The sequence below is a fragment of the Euwallacea fornicatus genome, chromosome 16, assembly GCF_040115645.1.
Source record: "Euwallacea fornicatus isolate EFF26 chromosome 16, ASM4011564v1, whole genome shotgun sequence".
In the NCBI taxonomy this organism is placed as follows: domain Eukaryota; kingdom Metazoa; phylum Arthropoda; class Insecta; order Coleoptera; family Curculionidae; genus Euwallacea; species Euwallacea fornicatus.
Genome location: NC_089556.1, coordinates 1,345,502 through 1,367,967, shown reverse-complemented (window position 1 = coordinate 1,367,967; position 22,466 = coordinate 1,345,502). Strand labels below are relative to the sequence as shown.

Here is a 22,466-nt window from a genome sequence, read left to right as displayed (position 1 = left end):
TATTGATTGTGATTTTGAATAGTGATTCGTTTGGGATGACTAGCAGCTTAGGTTAAGTTCGTGATACTCTTGTTCCCCTGTAAAATTTACCGTAAAATACCAATTTCTTACTTAAATTCCAGTTCAAATTGCAATTTTTTTTTGCAAATTCTTTGCCTATACTGAATTAAGACCGAGTTGAATTCCTCCAAAGATTATCTGTAAATTTATTACATTACAAGCCAAGGTCGATGTGTCTAAATTTCTCTACAAACTTGATATGTTAAGACAAGCTTTTACCCACCTCTCATAAATTTCTTCACAAATCTGTCGCGCTTATTCATATTTGCTGCTTCCCACATTTCTTTACAAATTTGGTTTCAAATTTTAAACGAATCGCACTATGCAAATGTAGTGTGTGACAGTCCAACATTTATCTGCAAATTTTGCATAAATTCACCTTTAATTGCGTATTATTCTTGTTCGGATATAACGAACGCATTTATAATGAACGATCAGTTTTAGCGAACCTTTTTCGACGAAGGATTTTGAAGTTCGATTGGTTATAACGAACCAATTTGTATTAAAAAGGCCATCCTGAAAAATTTATTAAACTAGTTTTAGAGTATTTTTTTTTGTTGGGATGAACTCGACGCCGCGGAATTCCCATGAATCGAACTGCAGTGGATTTTGCGCGATTTTCGATTTTGGACAGCAAGATAAACTCGTATATCAAAATAACGTAGAAGACTACGCATTATCGGAGTGGATTAAGCAGCATAATAATGTTGATCTAGAAGAGTGTACCAAAATGAGTAACTATTTTCTAACGATCAATTTTCGGAAAATTATATGGCTATATTGAAACACATTTTCTTATTATATCTATTAAAAATCAATTGCAAAATAAAATGACTGATTACTTTCCAGTACAAAATAAATAATATGTTTGTATTGTAGTAGTAATGTGATGTACTATATCGGCATTACTTAGGTACAAATAAAACAGAAAGGTTCTTTTTCTCTTTTTTTCTTTTCAACTGGTGTACAAATTTTAACTATGTACATACAAATTAAAAAAATATATGTTTTTTTTAACACATGAGATTTTTTAAGGTGGACGAAATGGTATGTACATGTATGTACATATTAACTGGTTTCGGAAATAACGAACGCCCGGCTACGTCGAACAAAATCTCTGGTCTCCTCGTGCACTTTATAACGAGTTTAACTGTGTTCTGGTATCTTTCGCTCTTTTTGAAGAATTTGCAAAAATACGTATTGATGCAACTGAAGAATGTAAAGGAAACAAGGAAAAAATCATCTTCCCGCTCAGTTATCAACTATTTGAAGCAATTCATAACATTTAATCAAAATTTTTTATTTTTTATTCGCAATACTCCTAGAATAGTCGAGAGCTTGTTGGTCTAAGGGCAGCGTAGGGCCCCGTATCTCCGCAGCAGGACATTTTAAAACGTTTTTTTGTTTAGATTTATTTTTATTTCAAGTTAAACAGTTACCCAAAATTAGGCTAAAAGCCAAATTAGCCTTAAAGAACTTCTTAATATTGAAATACCCGCTTTCCTTCCACAATCCACCGCGAAGGTCAGTTCAAGGTGAATGCAGATTACCAGAAAACATATGGCGCCTCTGGATATTACGTCACCTCAACATTCCAGACATTCCACTGCGAAGTGTTTAGCGCTCGTTAAAGGGGATGACCCATTTAATAAAGAGATAATCTCTGAAGAAACCGAGTTATTCTGTCTCCATAGGTAAGACGGAGTTGCAAAACCTCCAGACGAATGCCAGATAAGGATGGAATATGTGTATCACGCAGAGAGAGACGGGATGATAATATTGCCGTCCTTCTCTCAAATGTCTCTTTTGTTCTATCCATTCTAACCTCAAATTATTTGTTTTCGTTCGAGTTTAATTAGAAAATCGTTAATATTATGTTATTTTCAACTTAAATGAATTAAGTCTAATTCAAGTATTTACATTTTACTATGTGCTATATTGGAATTAACGTTCCTTAATATCGTAATAAACAATGCAGGTTAACCATAAGAAACAAACTAAATTCCTTTAGGACTAGGCACGATCGCGCCATTGTATGCCGTAGAAGAGGTTATAAAACTCAAGAAATAATGGTAACTGAGCCTGTTGTTACATTTTTGGATTAGCGTTACAAGGGTGTTGTGAAAAATGCTATTCTTGAAGCCCAGGAAACATGAATCTTCAGTTAAACGTCTGGTACAAGTTGAACTTTCGACAAAACTAATTGGGGAACCGTAGAAGAGCGGGTAAGAAGCCTTTCGCGAAATGAGGTAACTCCAGCTTTGGAGGACCGTCCTTTCGCGTTAAGACAATGTTTTCAGCTTATGCAAGAAGGTTCTGCTCAATACCGTATTCACTTAAACTGGGTTATAGCGAATTTGGGTTATGACGAACGGCCACCTTTAACGAAGTAAATGTCAAGAATGTATAAAGTGTCCATTTAGCTACGTGTTATTCTTGATCGGATGTAATGAATACATTTAGAACAAACTATTAGTTTTTGCAAAGGCTTTTCGAGGAAGAGTTTGCAGATCCGATCGGTATTACGAACTAATGCCCATTAAAAAGATCATCCTGAAATTTTTTTTGGTTTTACTTTTTTATCGAAATGATCTCGACAACAAGGAATCCCCATTTATTGAATCGTTGTCAATTTTGCACGATTTTGGAGTGGACAATTGCTGTATTTATTAGTATTTGATTGTCAGACTTGAGTAATCTACAAATCCGTCGATGCCCATTTGGCCTTGTGTAAAATTAATGCGCGTATGTTTAGGTTTAGTTGACACTTCTAATGAAACACCTTTCAAGAGGACATCAGTCGAGTTAGCGTTAGCCAAGGCGAATATAGTGCATGTATGGACATATTAACTAGAATCGGATATAATGAATGCCTGGCTATACCGAATAAAATCTCTGGTCTTCTCGTATTTGTTTTTACCGAGTTCGACTGTACGTTTTACTCCTCTAAATTTTTTTACAATTTGATCACCATAACTCTCTTATATTTCTCTACAAACTTGTTGGCATAATTCAAATTTGCTGCTTTCCGCTTCATACATTTGGGGGCAAATTTTGAAACAAAGAACACTGTTAAGTTCACGATGCCCAACATTTCTCTGCAAATTTTAGGTAAAACTAACTTCAATTCCTCCTAAACTGTTCTACAGATTTGTTACGTTAATTCGAGTTCGTTAAATTTCCTCCTAACTTGCACTACCAATTTGTTACGATGCCAAGTTCAATTCCTCCTAAATGTTCCTACAAATTTGATTCGTTAAATCAAGTTTTACTCCTCCTAAATTCCTCTACAAACTTGAATGATTCCAATATATTCCTCAATACAATTGGCCGTAAATTTTAATCAAAACCGTAAACGAATCGAACATTTTTTCTAGAATTTGGATACAAAGCACAAGTATCAAGCTCAATTGCTTATAAATTTTTCTATAAATTGTGTTTGCTCATCAAGGCGACTAATTGCACATATTTATTTCTTGATGGAGATTTTCACCAAATGCTTTGGCTAATGATAATTAAACTTTCATTAAAGAAGAGAAATAAGATAATGTTTTCATGCTTTCTAAATATTTCGTTCTTTGGCGGTGATCATAGTTCGTTGGATGAATGAAATCTGGATCAAATTGATTAGATACAACTGTTTGTAGTTCCCTTTGAAATTCTGGGAGAACTGGCCTTATAATCTTTTAAAACTCTATCTCCAGCTGTCTTTTACTAAACTTTTCCAGACATTTCCTGTTCGTCCATGTACCATAATAAAATTGAACGGCATAAAAAGCATGCAATCAGGCCACAAAGCAGGATACAGCTTCACGTGAAACCAGCTCATAAAATTTCCCTTCCGTTATTCCTACTTCTTATAAGCACCGGATTGAAAAGTCGTAAATTTCCGTAAACAAAGAAAATACCTCTAACCCATATTTTTCATATTTTAATCCATCTTTTATGACTTTACAGATTCCAGCTTACATTCCCAATTTTTATTAATATTATACGAGCATTATACAGGGATTTCAAGAGAAACCACAACCAATAGAGAGCTCTTGAGAAGACGACCAGAACGTTAAAGGTTTTACAGCAATTAAATGCTATAATACTTCTACATTAAAGCTTGGAATTGAAGAAGTTTATGGCGGGATATCAGATGATGTGGGATTTAAATCTAATTGAAATTAAGTTATATCGAGTGCTTTAGGGATTTTTAAAGTAAATCCCTAATAAACCGTTATTTGCCACGAGACATTTTTGTTTTTATTGCAGGCTGCTGACACGAGAAACCGCACTGTAAATGTTTATGTTTCAGAAAAGGTGTTATGTTTTTAGTGCTGCTGAGTTGACATAGACGAAACAGAAAGGAAATCGTTAATGACGGAATTCATATTTCACTGTGTGAGCGTCTTTACTGTAGTTTGTATGATCTCAATCCTGCTAAATATAGGAAATGTGTAGTTAAGTCTACTTAACCGAAGCGAATACCTTCCTGCGCCTTCTTCGTCTTGAATCTTGGGCGTGTCACTCACCTGCAAAAAAGGAGCATTGGCGATTAAAGAGGAAGACATTATAAAGATAGTGATTGAGAGTACTTAAGATCATTAATTACGTCCTTGGGACGAAGAAAACCAGTTGGAAGGCAGAGAGTGTTCTAATAATAGATCGGAAAACTCGTTTCATTGAAAGTCATTTGATTAATAATTCCCCTCGATGAGGATCCATTTATCAAGGAGTGCAGTCTAATAAATTGAAGATAGTTACGACGGATGCGCTCTAAGATTCGACGTCTTTAATAAGTTATCCACCGGATTGGAACGGTTAATTCGAGTTGCGATAGTTGCCTGCATGAGAACAATACCTACAAGAAAGTCAAAACTGTACTCTCGCAGGGAAATTAATTATTCAGCAGTTTAACCCTTCAGCTTAAATAATAAACAAGTTCCAGATTCGGGCATTGTTAACCCCCCTTTTTGTTGTGGAACAAACTTCACACCAGGCGTTTGTTGTTTAATATCAGCAACTTTTACACCAACTCCGCTTAAAGTTTCGGTATGTTTCAAATAAAAGGCAACGTGTTTATCGGTTGAAAATTGTAGTTTCTACACCCTTTTAGGGATAATCACGAGATAAAGTTTACAACCCTTTAAATCATTGAGTTTTAGCGCAGGGAAATTTGAGGTATTCATAAATCTTCATTTTCTCTCTGCAATCAAGTTCGAATCTTGGAATGCTTTAAATTCCAAATAAACCTGTCCAAACATTCAATAAATACTCTCCTATCTGCGATAGATTGAATTTGGTCTGGAAATTTATGTCTCTCAAACATGGTAAAGTTATTGCGTGTTGATAAACACTACGTGCTGTATTGAAATATTTCAAATTAGGATTACCTAACCAACAACCTCTTATAAGGAGCGATAAATCATCTGTCGTGCCTAAATACACTTTAAGTTTATCCGGTGGTAACTTGGATCGACCATCATTGGGGGGAGTTGCTAAGGGGTTTGCTGGCAAACGAAGGTAGGATTTATTTATGATTTCAAGTTAAGTCTGCTGGATTTTACATTAAAACTTTCAATCTTGATAGTGTTAAGATTTCAACACATTTTGTTATTATTAACGATTTTCTTGCAGTTTTGTTCCAGATCTTCAAGGTCCCTTCAGGAGACTTGTGTTTCCTAGAATTCTAGAAGAAATTTGGAAATCCGGAAAACTGTGTTGGTCTTGAAAACTTTGGAAGCATAATGGGGTTTTATTGCACAAGTGAGTATCCTTCTATAAGTGAAGATGCTGCCTATAAGAAGAAAGATGCAAGAGCGTAACATGAAATGTTTCCAACCGCGTCAATCCAAGGGGAAAAGAAGCTAAATGATACAGTGGCGGTGCAGTCCTGTAAAATAATAAATTGTTTGATTTAGGATGTGATCCAAGCATTAATGAAGGAGAGCACAGAAAAAATCTGTTTCTGCTCAATTTAGTATTAGAAGTTGACACTGTGGCGTGGAAAAAAACAATTTCATTAAGTTGCGAAAATCGCTATTTGCCAGTTGACTTCATAGCCGCAGGCAACAATTTTGCCTGGGTTTGGGTGGGGTAAATGACCCCCGCATGAGGAAGCATTGGAGGGAGCTGACTATTTGTCATTGCCTCTTCCTCCCTGGTCATCAATTTTCCAACAGCTGCTCTTGTGGGGATGGTAACTTCTGGGTAGGAAACGACTGGGACACTTAGTGAGAGAAAAGACAAAAGAATCGTATCTCTTGAAGAGCTATGCGTTAAATTAAATTTAATGGATGCAACAACGTTACAAAGTGTGAGAAGGATTTAAGTCTGGAACCCGCATAGAAAAAAGGCCATGGACCGAGGTGTGCAGGACTTGAGGAAGGGAAGCAACTGGCATTCTGTTGTCATATAAATGTTGGAAATTACAGAAAATGTAAACTCGTTTCTTTTTTCTTTTTGAGCGAATAATAGGAATAAGAATCAATGCGAGATTTGTCTATGTTTATGTTTTTGTAAAATCTATTCCATTCATTTTTTGTGTATTTGTTCCCAAAGTGCATGAGAATCAATATATCCAAACCGACATTAGACATGCACGCCCATTTCCCATAAATACCAATAATCCCCCGCAAAAAGTAAGTCTTATTGTACCCGGAGCATTACCCCCGAAAAAGGGAGTACTCTGATATCTGTAAATTATAGAAACAGCGTAGATAAATCCATTTTGTTCGACGTTTGGCATAAAAGCAAGATTTATTAGTATTCTTATCGCATGTTTTGGGGCTCGGGAGGGTAAACCGATCGTGTACACATCGACATAAATCCCGTGGATGTTGCGAAATTCCTAGAGAATATTTCTCGAACTTTACAAAGATGATCGCTAGTTCAGCCCAACAAATTATTTTCAACCCTGCCCTAGGAAATCTAGATAAACGCACTTTGTGTGTGCGATAACCATCTGGACTAACTACAGTTACTGTGCACTATTCTCTTTCCCTTTTAACTACCCTAATCCCGTACCCCTCACACTTTGCGATTCATTAAGGGTTCGTTTCAGTCACGACCCTTAACTGCCTCACGTTTGTGTATCCAAACATAAAGATCCACAAACCTATTCTCTTTCAGATGTCCGAATTTCCGCCTTCATGTCTATAGATTTTGATGCTCGAAGTCGACTTCTTTCCACCCTCTCAGCAAAGGGACCTACAGCAATATAATTATTTTGACCATGAACCGTTGCTCTATTACAATCGGGGATATATACGACACTCTGTACACAAAGCCCTCTGTATATTTAACTGCAAATAACGTATGCGTTAGCCATTCTGAAGAGGTGTTAAAGGTGACATAATGGATTTCCGTGTTGACAAGGTATGAGTGATAAAGCAATTATTTTTAGGCAGGAACCTCTATGAGGGATATGGATGAAATCTATTAAAACCGACACATTTACAGCTTAAGATTGTGATATATTGCTGGATTCTGATCCTAGTGCCAGTTCCGAAAGGGTTAAATCGTTAAAGAGAGGCTCCATATTCGTACTTGAAAGGGAGTTTATCGAATTTGGACCGCATGTCTTGAAAGGGTTTTATGTAAACAAGATCCGACGAGCTCTGTACCCCGGTCATGCCCGAAATGAAATGCAAATTGGCGACAAAGGCGAGTTTTTGAAAGTAAAATTCACTGTTGAGGGAAGTTTCAATGGTGCTGGAGGGCAGGTGAGAGTTTTTTTTAAGGGAGGTTGATGACCGCGAGTATGTTTTAACCGGAAGTTTTGAACACGAGTAAGCTCGTTATTAACCTAAACGACTTTCTAACCTTTGCAACGGTCTCAAGGTTAATTTTATAATTATCAATGAACCCATTAGGTGCTAGACCAGCAGTGTCATATATTTTTCCTTCAACGTCTAGACGATTAATTATCAGGGAAATTGGGCGGTTAATCGCATGACAATTGTCCCATTTTGAACCAAAAATGCATTTAGTAGTTACGTTTCAGAAGGTGACGATTCGGAATGAGCTCTTTCAAATGGCAGCCCATTTAGTGAGGATTCACATAATTTTGAAAATCCTTTAGTTCAACCAAATAGCTTTTTTTTGCCATCAAAATTTACTGCGTTTGGAATTACTTGTTAAAAAGTGGTGAGCTTGAGGCTTCGATGCATAAGGTGTCTCTGAACGTAGTGTCATAAGTTCAACCACGCAATCTAGGTCCCAAAATACGACGAAAACACCATAAAAACATGTATCGGGGGGCGCCCATGTAGAATCGTAGGTTTGAAAACGTAAACTTTCTTTCTGGCCTAAGTGAGTACAAATGACTGGCCATTTATCACAGTTAAGCTCACATAAGCTCCCAGCCCCATAAAGGATATTGAAGCTACCAAATTCGTTACAATCCCCAGAAAATTGCTAATAGTTTCGGGCACTCAATATTTTATTAAGTTCCATAGTAGACCATTAAAGCGAAAAGCAATAAGCAAGATAAATACGAAAAAACATTCTTGGAAAAGTCCCCGGGGATGATGCAATGAGCCTGATCAGAACTAATGTGCTTCACGAAGAAAACGAATATGGCGGCAGCTGCTGTGATTTCTTTCATTATTGTCGTAGATGGTAAATGATACGCGTGAATAACACCTTACGTGTCACCTCTGGGAAATAAGCATTGAGGGCTCGTCTTGTCACTCCAACGATTCTACGACGATGTCATACAATGGATTGAAGAGATGGAAATTTACACGCTATCAAATGTGGTTAGGCCGGATATTGAGAAATGAATTTAAATTTCAATCGGTTTTGATTGAAAACGAGGTACTTTAACAAAAACCCACTCATCAAATCCCGATTATACTGGCGCAGCTGGGGCTATGCCCAACTTGAGCTTTGGCTCACTTGGCAACATAAGAAATCAATTCTCATCAAATTAACATTATTTATAAAAGAAACATTATATTTTTACGGGGGGACTCCGGTATACCTAAATGGAAATGCTTTAAGTGTCGGTGATATCAAATGTGAAGTGGAATAACCGAGGGTCAATGAGGTCGGTGATATCAAAGGCCATTGGGTGAATCCAGTGCGGGACATCAAAAGACGAAGACAGACAATTGAGGGCACTACAGTAAAAAGGGGAGAATTTTCCTGACCTCAAGGCCGCCATGTATTAGTGTCTCGATGATGCAATTTTGACGTCAGACACGCATGGTGCGTCAGCACAATCGGCGCGTATAAGATAGAAGGGGTCGCGGTCATGTCACTTTTGCCGATTTCACCGCCAGGGTTCGGTGTCTGTCTCATTTGCCCGAAAGCGGCGTCGAAGCTGCGAAAAAAGCGATTTTACGTCCAGGATTTCTTCTAGGCCGTCGTTTTTGGGACATTTTCGCATTGGAACGTTTTAATTGGTATTCCGGATCTGCCCCTCTCGGACGCCTCAATTTGCCTATATCCATCAGAATGCCCTGATACCCGGTACTAATCTGTTTATTAAACAGGTTAAATTTAGTCTCGCCTAGCCTTGGTGCCGTAAATTCATTAAGCGATAATATGCTATCACTGAAAATAATTAGCCACATTAGTCGATTAACTATGCCTGTCGGTTCGGTCGTTATGCGTCGTAAACAAATCCCGACCCAATTCTCGAAGAGTGATGTCTATTTTTGTTACGTTTTGGTGGTATCACAAAGTTCAATTAAGCCGGCCTTTGAGCGGGACATTATCCGCAATTTTTAAGAAAACACGGTTGCTCAATGGCGACTCAAAAAAGTTTGGGAAGCAATTTAAAATTGTCAAAGTGAAGGCCCGGTTGAGACTGAAAATTACGTTATGGCATGGCAGGGAAAATATTTCAGCTTGTTTGCAAAGTTTTCCCGTTTTTCCGTAAGCCCGCTTTAATTTTTTATTGGCCCGAGCAGCTGAAGCCTTGCATGAATATTAATCGGCTTTGAGTGAATTAAAAACGCTTTCCTGGTGGATGGGTGTGGGTATACTCGTCTTTTTAGGTGGCCGAGCAACACCTTTTTTTCGACTTTTTGCAAAAATAACACATTTTTTTCCACCGGAAAGAGCGGTGCGATGTCATTTATCTCTGGTAAGTTTGCGCGATATTTTTCCTCCTTGCACAGGCCATAATTAATTTTAGCGTTTTTTTCTGCGGTGATAAAATAAAACGGGGCCTCGCTCGGAGGAGCAGAAAAATAACACACTGGGAGCTAAACGAGCGGATTAAGGAAATTAAAATACGCGGGGATACTTAAATTTAATGCGGCACGTAATTTGTAAGGTATTAATTGTATAAATTTATCTTGAGACCGCAACGAAGCGGCGCAAAAGGAAAAATTCAGCTAAAGCCGAAGTTTTCTAACAAGTTTGCTCCCGGAGCGGATAAGGTTTCTTGGAAGTTCCGCGTCAGCGAGCGGGTACGGCATCGACAAATATTTGCATACTTTAGTAATAACTCTCCTGCTTTAGTGAAATTGCAATTACTTTATGCAGTTTCCTTAAACTTGGTTAGGGCGATACGCCATCGCGTGTCGGAAGGTTATACAAGTTACGCCATGCCCTTGATTCAAGTTCGCAGTCCCGCGAAGAGTCGTCAACCTCATGCAAAATCAAACGTATGAATAAAATTGTAATGAGACCAACTTGCACCGGCGAGGAGGTAAACCGTCGTAAATTGCAAAGACGCAGTCCTTGAACGCGCAGTTTTTCCGAAGACCCGAGACGAACTGCCCGTGACGTAGCGTGGCACTTTGTCGAGGAAGCGATCTGCGAAACCTACAATGAATAATTAACGCACGGGGCCGAAACCTGTGCAGTAATTGTACGGGTGCACGGGGTCGGTCTCCGAAGCTCAGCCATGACGTTCTCGGCGACCAACACGTTAAACCGGGTCGCTTAAACTGGGGCAATGTTGCGCAATTGGGGGTTCGGGAGGTAGAAAGTTTGGATAAAGGCTATTTCAAATTCCCCGTTCCAGCTGCGTTTAGACTCTAGAATTGAGTTTCGAAATGATCCATTATCCTCCAAAACCCTTCCCAGTGTAAATCACTCATCTTCGTTGAGACTTACTTTCAACCCGAAATATATGACTTACACACTGACACGAAAGGAAATCTGAATAATCCCCAAAGATCCGAAGTCGCATTCATGTCTCAGCGGCCTCGACTTGCCATTAAGGCTAGAAACGCAGAGAGGTGTTATTGGACTTCCTGAAACTATAACTGTACCTCGGGAAAGTTAAGAGTTATCTCAACTAAACAGTGATGATTTATTATGCAATTTTTATGAATCAAAGAAACTGTAGCAGGCAAACGCGCTTTCTATTTATAATATACTCTTAAACGATTGTTTAACCGTACCACCAATCCACTCCAGAAATACTCCTTTGGCTTAATGGAACATGAAGAAAGTTTGATGACTAATAAGCCTTCATACACACACCGTTACAAGCCAAAACCAACATTTTTTTTTTCACCTATAATAATCTCACATTCCTCACACTGCTCTCCTTGTTTAAGATCCCGCTCTAATGTATCTCTACAATCTTTGAATCATTTCTCATAATGATAGGGCTGGGTTATGAGTGCACCAGCCGCACTGTAATGACGGTGATTAAATATCCTTCTTCGACGATAATAATTATGGTGCAGCCTTGATATTATTAATTTGTGCACTTGGTGTGGTTGAAATTATTATGAGAGTTTGAAAGGAAGTTCAGCATCGATTGATGAATATTCTATTAATGAGACAGGAAAGTTTGAGTTTTAGGTCGTAAGTGCGATAGGAAAATAGCAAAAATGTTTGTTCCAGATACTCGGAATTTTGGAGCATTATCACGACGAGAGTTATCGACACTTTTAAGATATCGATTATTTACGATTTGAATTTTTTCGTAATTTACGAAATCGACATTTTTTCCCTGGCTTAGCAAATTGCCCCTATCATTCAGCTCACATCCTCAAGAATACATGGTGTGGAAATCTGTAAAAGGCAGGACGTGTAAGAATTTCTTAGATATTTTTAGCAGTGCATAAGAAAAAGGTCGAACAATCAGCTGTTATTTGTTCCAGTTTGGCGAAGTGTTAGTCGCGGACCATGATCTGGATCATGGTAAAAATTCATTCTTTTGTTTAGGCGAATTTCGTTATTAAACATTTTTCTATGGACGTGAAGATGTGCAGAAAAGCTCCAATTACCTTGATTTTCGAGAGAACTTGAATCCATATAGTTTTCAAATATTCGAATTTTTTCAATGGTCACTTTATTGACTTCATTTCATATGTAAAGTTCGTTATGGGTTTGTAGAGAAAAAGAGCAGAGTGGTTGAACAATTAGTTAGGAAATCGCTTTCATTAAAATTTTTATTTCAGTCAATAATTGGAATAAAAATCCCTTTAGTTTAGTTTCCTATTCCCATTCTACTCTATCTACATGCAAATGTTGATGCCTTCCTCGCACTTCTTCTATCCTTCCCATTCCTCCACTTTGGAGGACGATTTACTTTGTATGTTCTGGTCTTCAATACTCGTTCCCTCTATAGAGAAGTTCTCTAGTTTGTTTTGCGACTAATCACTGCATTAATGAGGAGAGTTTCAAAATCCTGCGCGGGAAGGACCACGGAGGTTTCTAAATTTGATGTATGCAGGCACAGCAGCGCAGACAACCGGAATGGTATGGAACGGATTAACGCAGGGCCCTGCTCATTTCAGCTGATGTAGTGTAATGATGAAGATTATGATGACGACTATTCTGATGGTGACGATTGTGACGATGACAATGATGATGATGATGATGATGATGATTATGATGGTGGTGGTGATGATGATGGTGATGATGGTGATGATAATAATGATGATTATGATGATAATGATGATGGAGACGTAGACGGAGTTACCTTTCACAGAGAATCTGACGTTAAGGGCTGAATAAAGTACGTTTCGATTAAATTAAATCACTCCATAGTGTGGCGAAATGTGCCCCACCTCGCAGATTTTAGATCTCAAATTCCCGGTAAGGAAAATTAATTGCCTTCGAAGCAAAACGCTCAATTTTTCCGCCGTTTTGGAAGTGAATTGACGCCAAACAATCGTAAAACTACGAGTACTTGCCGCCCCCGGTAGCAAAACACCCTTAATTGGCTATATATTAATTTTTTCTTCGGAACTTTTCCACTATTTGGGACGCAAAACAAACAATGTAGCGCCTTCTAAGCGACCGTTTGGCGCAGTTTATCGTCGTTTGACGCAGTTAACTAGGTGACCGAAAACAGTGGATTTTTGATGGGTCGCGAACGAAACAATGAGTCATAAATAAAGCTTTCCCTCCCTCAAAGTCTCTTTGCTGCGGAGGTGCGTTTGAATTAAAACCTTTATATGCAAACAACACGAATCATTACTCAGTCGGAGCAGCTTAATCAGATGTTATCTATTTAATGTGCCATTTTGACGAGATGAAATTGCAAACTTGATTTGGGACTGAAAGGAAAATGGTAGATAGAGAGATCGCGTTCGTGCCACAATCTTGCTTAGCTCTATTACATTAGGTGTATCTGAGTGGCATCAGAGATATGAAATATTCCGGAAATTACTTGTCGCATTACTTTCGGCAACTACATTATGCAGCTAAAGTAAAATACGCCCTAAAGCTGCGTTTACAGGAGGAGCGAGCTTGGAACTGGCACGTGCGTGACTGACGTTCGTCACGCACAGCCTGGTTTTAACTAATTCACTATGTATTTAATAAGACAGTGGCGGAGGCCGTTGGGTTGCGGTGTCTCAATTAGTTTCTGGCGAATACGAGAGTGTTTTAACAGCCTTCGCTTCGTGATCGTTTTCGTATCGTCACCTCCTAAGAATTCGCTCAATTACGTCTGGTAATTTGAAGCATTTGCCACAATACGTCATTACGCACGGACTAGAAACGAAATCAACTCTCTTTTCGTGTTGTTCTCGTACAGGAACAATCACAATCCAGAGATCACAATTACACCCATTACAATTCCATTGATCATTACTCCCGATAAGATAGCGCGCATAAAGCAGAGCACAAAAGGTATACCTATTACGTATACGATTATTTAATCCGCATGTGATTAAAATTGGTTATTTAGCATAAAAACAATTTGCCTATGGATAGTTTGAATTTACAAACAGTACTCTCGATAACAAAGCGTGATGGCTATGGGGAAATGTCGAGCGCATACGATCAGTGGCTCACGATGACATTTCTTCCCCGGAATTTGAACTTTGCGGGGTTAAACTGGGGTACAACGACCTCCACGGATAGGCCTTGATATTAAGTGGGATGAAAAAAGTTTCCTTGCAGTACAATGTGAGAGATTTCACCTGTCCAACGCTTCAGTATCGTGGAAACTAATGGAAGGCCGCAGACGTTGCGCTAATGTCTGCATAATAGTTTACTGATCGAATCAAATATGTAAACATTATCGATAATTTTACATCGTGGGGAAGCAATCAGATGTTTTGTTTGTCGAACGTGTCTAATAAATATGAGCGCGCATTGTAATATTTATGAGCAGATATAATAAATATATTCATATCAGATCGAAGGGAGTTCCTGATAATAAAAGTACTGAAATTAGGTCGAAAGAGCACCGCAATTGCCACCTAAAAATAGGGACTATTTACGTCAAAAGGTAAGACCTTGGTTTTGATCAATGGTAAATTAACAATGGGCAGGACGTCACGATGGCACGTTATCCAGGCGAAGTCGTTATTACCATTTTCATAATCATTCGGCATATGAGTCCCTACAGCACGCTTCATATTCAGGTTAGGTTGGCTCCGGTGAGAGAGCCCCCCGGGACGTGGTTAAGCAATTGGTAGAAGACTCCGATATTCGTGTTTAATATTTGAAAGAAAACTAAAATGTGATAGGATTTTGCAGACTCATGAAAGATGGTGAAATTGATCGTGTTGAACAGGTTTCCTCGTGTCCACGTCACACGGAATGGTGCTGCGGCCGAAGTATTTAATATTTTCAATTGGTTTCGCTCAAATTGAGGTACGCTTCAAAAATTATCTCCCTTTCACACGGGGGGTTGTAAATGAGTGAAAAATGTCGGTTGCGTTTCCTTTCGATGGAACACCCAATGTATTAGGGCCGTTTCGGATTCCTGGAGAGAAATAAGTGCAAGTTTGATTCAGGTCTGCCTAAGCCTTGAGGATTTTGAAACAATTGAGATTTTCTCAAAATGTGGTGCAAATTTGCAAACTGCTTTGGGGAAAGTTCGAACCGAAGCAAGCCGAGATTGACACCAAAACCCATGCATGGGGCATATTTCATTTTGTAGACATGAAAATTTAGCAATTTTATACAGGGCGTCTATAAAACACGTTCAAAAACGTATTTGCCTTGAAGAGTATTAACTTGGTTAATTTAAACGGAACACCCTATATTTGGTTACTCGGAGCGACAGAGAGAGATATTACCGGTCGAAAACTGTTACACTTCCCTTCACGTAAATGTAAAAGTTTTCTTTGAAAATTAAGATTAGAAAAACGGAAATCCTATTACTTGTTGTATGGGTTGCCATGGTTACATCGGAATTGTTAATAGGAAAAGTCGTGTCCACGCGTTCCTGTTTCGAAAATTTGTTATTGATGATATTTTCAATACTATTTCTTAACTCACAAGATAGAGGAATTTATTTATGTTTTCGAACTATCCTCGGTACACTCCACTGACTTACGTTGGGATGTTGAAAAGTCTAAGTTTGGCTAACAAGAGGATTTGCCATAAGGGCACTAGTTACATCAAATTCATTTTCCTTTGCCTCTGTTACGGTTTTTTTTGTAATCCACCTTTCCAGTTTCTCCGAATTGATTTCACGGCAGCTCGAGAGGCAAGCTCTGTGTATGATTTCGGTCAGGAAATCTTTGAGCATACACTCGTGACGCGAGTCGAGCATTATGATGACATTTCCCACGTGTAAAACGTTCAAATGTCGAGTTGATACCTGCTCGGTGGGCAAAAACCACTTAAACGAAATAACAATTTGACGTCTCTGAAAACTGAAAACCGCTGAAAGACTCTGGATTCCAGAAAAATCCGAAGAGTTCCGAAGTCACCGCGTCTGATTCCAGGTACATTTTAAGGGATTACGATAATTGCTCCGCGGATTCCGGCGATATCGGCTTAAAATTTGAACCGGTTTAAAAAGATCGCGAAAATAGGTATCAAATTTACCCGATATATCACGAAATAAGGGATTTATTGTGTCACGTTCGTGTGTGAGATTTTAGAGCTCGCCCGGACGGTTAATTTGAGTAATTTTTGAGGGCGACTGCTCTACGTATTCCCGAGACATCGCACGCATAAAAAGTACACGTACCTAACACCCTTGAATGTTATTAGTAAAATTTCGGTATATGGCCTCTTCAACTGGTACGGATCTTACGTCACCCGTAAGGGTGCCAGCACTTTCATTTCATATTCGAAATTACGAAAATAGGCGTCAGAGCGATATTGTATTTTGGAGACTGCGCAGGCCCGTGGACCTCATCCAGCCTGCGGCGCCCGGCTGCTGCGAACTCCACAATGCCCCCGACGATCCTCTGGTTGCTTTTATTAGAGGTGGGCCCCATCGTGGGAATCCTTAACAGGTAAATATTTCGCAGGCCCTCGCGACTTACTTAAAAATTTTCGAATGAAAGATCCGATTCAATGCGTTTCAATTAACGGCTGTAGGACAGACGGTAAAAAAAGTTCGTGACAGAGCAACGAGTGGGCTCCTCTGTTGTTATTGTAAGGCCGGCTGGTGCCCACTTATTCCCCCTTTACGGAATATTAATTAGATTTTATTTTTGCATATTAGATTGCTTGTTTTCCACGTACGAACGATATGGATAACGAACAGACTTGAACCATAGACGTACCCGTGTTTAATTAAGTAAAATTTTCGAAGCCCGAGGCCCCACTTGCGCTCTACGTCAACAATCAGGATCGAACCGATGTCGGAAGAATTGTACCACCTATTCGCTTATTAATAACTTTATGTTCTCTTGCACGTAAATTAATTAGAAAGCAAACTTTCAACTCCTTCCTACTTAACATCGAAACCCGCAGCTTGGAAACACTTAGTTAATGCAACTTTTAATCTACGAAATTGTTAAAATTGAAATTAATTTACAACATAGTTCCAGTGGTTGCAAAGCCTGCTTAAAACCACTTTGTATGCAGCTGGTTCCTAATTGCTCGATAACTTTATTTAATAATATACTCCCTCGTTGGTAATGAGGCTTTTGAATTTTACATTATTGTTACCAGAGAATTACTAAGTATTGTTTCTCAGAACCGTGTTAGATGACGCCGTGATAAATGCGTTCTATGCGTTCACGGGAGGGATGGGAACTTACCTTTATCAAACGCATTAATGAGTCATTAGCGGGGGCAGTAAATTGCCCCAACATTTGTGTTTTTCTGCAGTTTCTCGAACTTGCGAGGCATAATTTTTAATGCGATCCGTCTTAATTTATCACTCTCTCGGACAAAGAAAAATTACAAAGCCCAAGTTTTTATGATTGAATCGCGTTTTATTTATTCGTTTTGTGTCGTTAACTTGCATCACATGGAAAAGCAGGTTTTAAAACTTTATGGTTTGGCATTTAGTGCCTTGTAAAAGCCCTAAACAATGCAAATTTTATTGTTTATGTTTGTAACGAACGATGGGAAATAAAAGGATTTATATCTGAAAAACTTTCTAGGAAGTCGTAGAGTTTTGATTACAGGCATATTGCTTTTGATATTACGCATACCGAAGATTTTAAAAATGTTTTTCGACTTTTACGGAATATTCCTTAAGCAATGATAATTTTAAGATTCCTTGCATGCGCATTCCCAGTGATTGCTTAATAAAGCGTACCGTTTACGTGACACAAAACTCAATGCGGCCATTATTATTTGATATCAACCGGCGTTTTGGTAAATTTATATTCTTTTTCGAAACTTGTTACGGGTTTTCGTACTCCCACGGCAGCCGGCCGCCATATCTTCCTATTTCGTGTCGGAATATAAAAATGTCTTATTACCATTTTTTATGTTTCCGGCTCTCTCATGCACCCCCTTTCTATTTACTCACACACGCGCCACTTTCATCAATGTCTACAGTCTGTTACCCAGAAATACATAAATTCTTAAGTGGATGAACCCTCCGAACTGTTTAAATTTCTTTACGGCATAAGGGTGAGCATTCAAATAAGTTACCGTAGACAATTTTTAGGCAAAATAGGAGCTTATTTTCTACACGTTTCGGGACACGCACGTCCCCGTTGCGTCTGCGGTGTCCCGGAACCACGGAAAAAATATATCGGGCGCATCGGCCTACGAGGGCGCCACGAGAGAGCAAAACCAATTTGAAGATGGCGTTCGGGAAATCACCCGTTAAAGCCCTCCCAGCTCAATGGGATCCGAGATATTAGGAAGGCAACGTCCTCTCATCTGCAGGATGCAGAACGAGTCATAAAATTGGAGTAATATATCTGGAATGGAGCTGTATCCATTGATCCAATGCCTCGACGCACTGTTTTTACTTAATAGATTTACATCGAGAATTTCAGCGTTTTGGCTCAGCTATCATCCGCGAGCAAACGGGATAAGTACCCTATAAGAATGTTCGGAAGTTGAAAATTTTGGACCTTTTCCCACCTAATCCAGTGCGACCCCTCGACGTCACTCAGAGGTACTAGAGAGCAGAGCGAAATCACGAGTTTCAAGAGCTTTTTAGCTAAAAAAGCACGTTAAAGAGTGTTTTACTCGAAGAACAATAGGGCTGCTGATTAACTTTACTCATCTTCGAGTTGGCACTTTATTTATTTGGACATCCCGTATTTGATAGCCACCAATAGAGAACATTTAAAAATTCGCTGTTCCGAGGAAACTTGAGTTACAGACATCGACTCATCAACAAACCCCAGCTTTGTTCATTCTCTATTTTGGTGACAGAAGACAAGTTTCTAGTTAGAGAAGTGAAAATGAGAATCAAGGCCGTATTGTTGTGAGTTGAAGAATATTTGAAAGCTCATCGCGTCAAAGGCAGCTCAGCTGCGGAGCCCCCCTTTTTTCAAAACACGCTACAAGCAAACAGCTGCAGAATTGAGTCTTCATCCAAACCACAGTTCAGTGTCGCCCCATGTACAGGGTTATTAGTAATTCAGTGGGCGGTTCCTTGGGGAAGGTGGTAGGACGTGAGGTAAGTAGTAAATGAAACCCGTATATGCATGTTCTAAAACTCACTAAATTTTAAGTTACTTCATTTGTTTTATTCGGGGTTTTAGCGATTTCGGAGTGATTTTCCAATTACTACTTTAAATTTACGTTAAATTGTGCATCTAAGGCATTTTCGACTACATTTTTTTTTAAAGCGCCAACGATTCGTTGAACACGCAACATCTCGTTGAATAGCTATCGGAAGGAGGAAGTTTTTAGAGCAATTTGTACGCACGTTACCTTGACCATTTTTTGGAAACTCCTCAGAAGAAGTAGCTGATCTGCAAAAATTATTTCGTGGAAGTTTTTACTGAAAATCTTCACACAGCGAAAATGTTTCCGGACATATTTCATTCCATAGAGAAGATCATGATGTTGGACAAGTGATCGAGAGGCGAAGGTAAAAGAAATCAAAAAGAATTTTTTGGAGAGTCACTATGAAACTATTACGACCCCGAATTAGAACAAATTAAAATAACTCAAAATCCAGTGAATTTTGCAATATGCATATATGGGCTCAATTTATTCCTTACCTCGTGCACTGTCACCTTCTCAAAGGAATACGTCGAATTACCAGCTGCCCTGTGTACATATACGCACATCAATAGGTATACCATCTCGACGTGTAAATTCGTCGAATTTCGTTTGCAATTTTCGATCGTTCCTTCGAACCTCCAACAATGTCGGCCACTGCCCTCAGATAGAGCCCTAGTGAAAAAAAGTCTAGCTCACCATGTTTATGAGCTCCTGGACCACCATCTAAACCATGTCATCTGAAAAAGAAACTCAAATTAACCAATACAGAAAAACCAGTCGAACGCATCTTCTAAATTCCTAATTAGGCTCAGGCATTCTCTGTGCGAAGAGTGTTTTTCCAGCTCTCGATCAGATGACGAAAAAATCACTTAATCTAAGATGTCGATCAGCCTCATAAGTAATTCAATATGTACTCGATTCGTGCCATATTTCCAATTATTAAGTCTCACTTTCTCATCATTAGATATGCCCCGAACTGAAACCCAATCAGTCAATGAACTTTCTCTTAGTACAGAAATGAAAGGTATTCCCAAGATTTAAACATTTACCTTAATTGAGACGCACACGTATGTATGTATGTTTATGGTGTCTTGCACCAGAACATGTGTCTGGCAGATTGGCTCCGGCGGCGACATATTTATTGATTCGATTTATGAGAACGATTTGTTTTAATGGATCATAATAATTTTTAGGAGGCAGTAAAATTTTTACATGATTTAGTGGATCGTCTTCACTGGTGGTACATAATAGCTGGGCCAGATCCACATGCCGCGAGAAGTAATCGATAGTCATGAGACTCGAACCATTACTACGTTCTTCCGAATGGGGTCTATCGAGGCCCAACAAAGATCAACTCTTCAATCGCTCCTTAACTTGCTCAGAAGTCGATCATGTGGAACCAGCCTTGCCGCATCATCAGCAGGAGGTCTTTGAATAGTAAATGGTCGATTCATTGAACAGAGCTCATTGTCGGGCATTTAATTATTACTAAAATAAATTATTTTCTATTGTGATTCGTCGGCTACCAATATTGCCATTACCAGGCGAATAATAATAATTGTAAATGCATGAATAAATTATGCGATATTTCCCGCTAATAATTTAAACCCAAAGCTTGCAGCGACAAGTGCTATTATTCATTCGGGCCGGATTTAATAAAAAATTAATCCGTTTTCGATACGTGTTAGTAATGGGATAATTAACATCCAATTTAACGAACTTGTATTGGAAAATAAGTGAAGTTAAATGTTAATCAACTGCCGATTGGCAGGTTTCTGCAATACAGCAACGCTTCGCAATTTTGTTCAGATTAGGTGCGAATAAAATCTTTTTTTTTTTTTTCGAAAATTCGAATTTAGTTTTAAACCGACGCGCGGAAAAACAACAAAAAGATATTTTTTAACAAAAAGCAAAAACGAAGAATATCTTTAAGGCGTCCGGTGAAACTCCGACTGAAAATTCTGAAGGTAAATCGAAAATGGGCCGAGATGCCCTTTCTGATTGTTCCGTCTCAATATTTTGTATTTTTGATTTGAGCTGCTCGTTTATGCACTATTGGCTTTCTCGTCTATGTATCGTTCTGAGCCGTTTGGTATCCCTAGATCGACGGCCTCACTCAGTTCTCCCCGTTTCTGGTCACCCTTTACGCTCTGCGTTCTTCGTCCACCGATTTCGTCATCGTTTCTCTTCGCTGGCGGAACCGTCATTAGCCTTCATTTCCTATCGTTTTTGTATTTGGTATCGATGTGATCCAAATGCGGATACGTATGTCCGTCTAATATCGTTTCTAATAAAGGCCATTATTTCGGTCCTTCAAGGAAACAAAGTTCCGTCTCGTTGACAACAACTGACCCACTGCACATCCACCTAAATTCTCTATATATTTACTCTCTCACATTGTTTTACCTTGGCATATTGTTTTAACCCACATTTCGACTGTGTAATCTGCAAACATTGCGCCTTAGTGAACCAACATTGCAAGAAAACCTGCCTTGTCAGGAAACGAGCCCTAATATCACAGAAGCAGAAGTCAATTTCTGATTTACGTATTTAAGTCATTGATGAATGGAATAAAATTTTCATCTCGAATAAGTTCCTTAAAATACCTGTTAAATATAAAAAGAGACAAAACAGAAAAGTGAATGGTTCGATGGGAACAAATTGAAAATCCCAAGGCTCCCATACAAAGCAATCTTTCTCTCTGGTATTTTTCATTTGTCTGTTGGCCTGACCTATATTCAGGAGAACGTGTGTTGCTAAAGATCTGCTCATCTCCTCTCAATTTGGATGTAGTAGCATTTTGGCGAGCATCATTATATCTCTGTCTATTTCGCTTTAATTGTGTCACAAAATACAGACGATTCCATGTAATTAGCTTATGAGCCAAGAAGACATAGATGTTGGCTCAACATAAAGCGTGAAACCAATTTACACCAAACGTGTAACACGTTTTCATGGACGTTTAAGCAATTATCCACAACTCTTTGGCTTTCTACCTGGTCGTGTTTAACGTCAAAAATAACACTCTGTATCTAAACATTATTCTAATATTGACATGCCCGTGTTTAGTATCGTTAAGGCCCGGCCATCGTACCCACGAAGGTCTTCGTATATGCCGTTTATGTCAGCAGCTCTTCTCTTGTGTAGGT

General features: G+C 38.8%; 1 protein-coding gene and 1 long non-coding RNA gene across 4 annotated transcripts in view; one reads left to right on the top strand and one right to left on the bottom strand.

Annotated features, from left to right (window-relative positions):
* Positions 1-22,466, bottom strand: part of caps (capricious) — a 90,256-nt gene that overhangs the window by 47,659 nt on the left and 20,131 nt on the right. The window contains exon 2 of the mRNA XM_066290882.1: positions 20,014-20,054. Coding sequence (XP_066146979.1) covers positions 20,014-20,040 — 27 coding nt within the window. The 5' untranslated portion in view covers positions 20,041-20,054. The remainder of the gene's footprint in view (positions 1-20,013; positions 20,055-22,466) is intronic.
* Positions 1,892-20,788, top strand: LOC136343889 (uncharacterized). 3 transcript variants are annotated; one of them, XR_010732873.1, is made up of 9 exons: positions 1,892-2,285; positions 4,018-4,266; positions 4,321-5,100; positions 5,165-5,378; positions 5,436-5,571; positions 5,686-5,814; positions 7,180-7,396; positions 7,454-7,772; positions 20,511-20,788. It is a non-coding gene; the product is annotated as an uncharacterized lncRNA (long non-coding RNA). The 3 variants fall into 3 exon arrangements; XR_010732871.1 differs by lacking the exon at positions 1,892-2,285 and having other exon boundaries at positions 2,822-4,266; XR_010732872.1 differs by lacking the exons at positions 1,892-2,285; positions 7,180-7,396; positions 7,454-7,772; positions 20,511-20,788 and having other exon boundaries at positions 2,822-4,266; positions 5,686-6,585.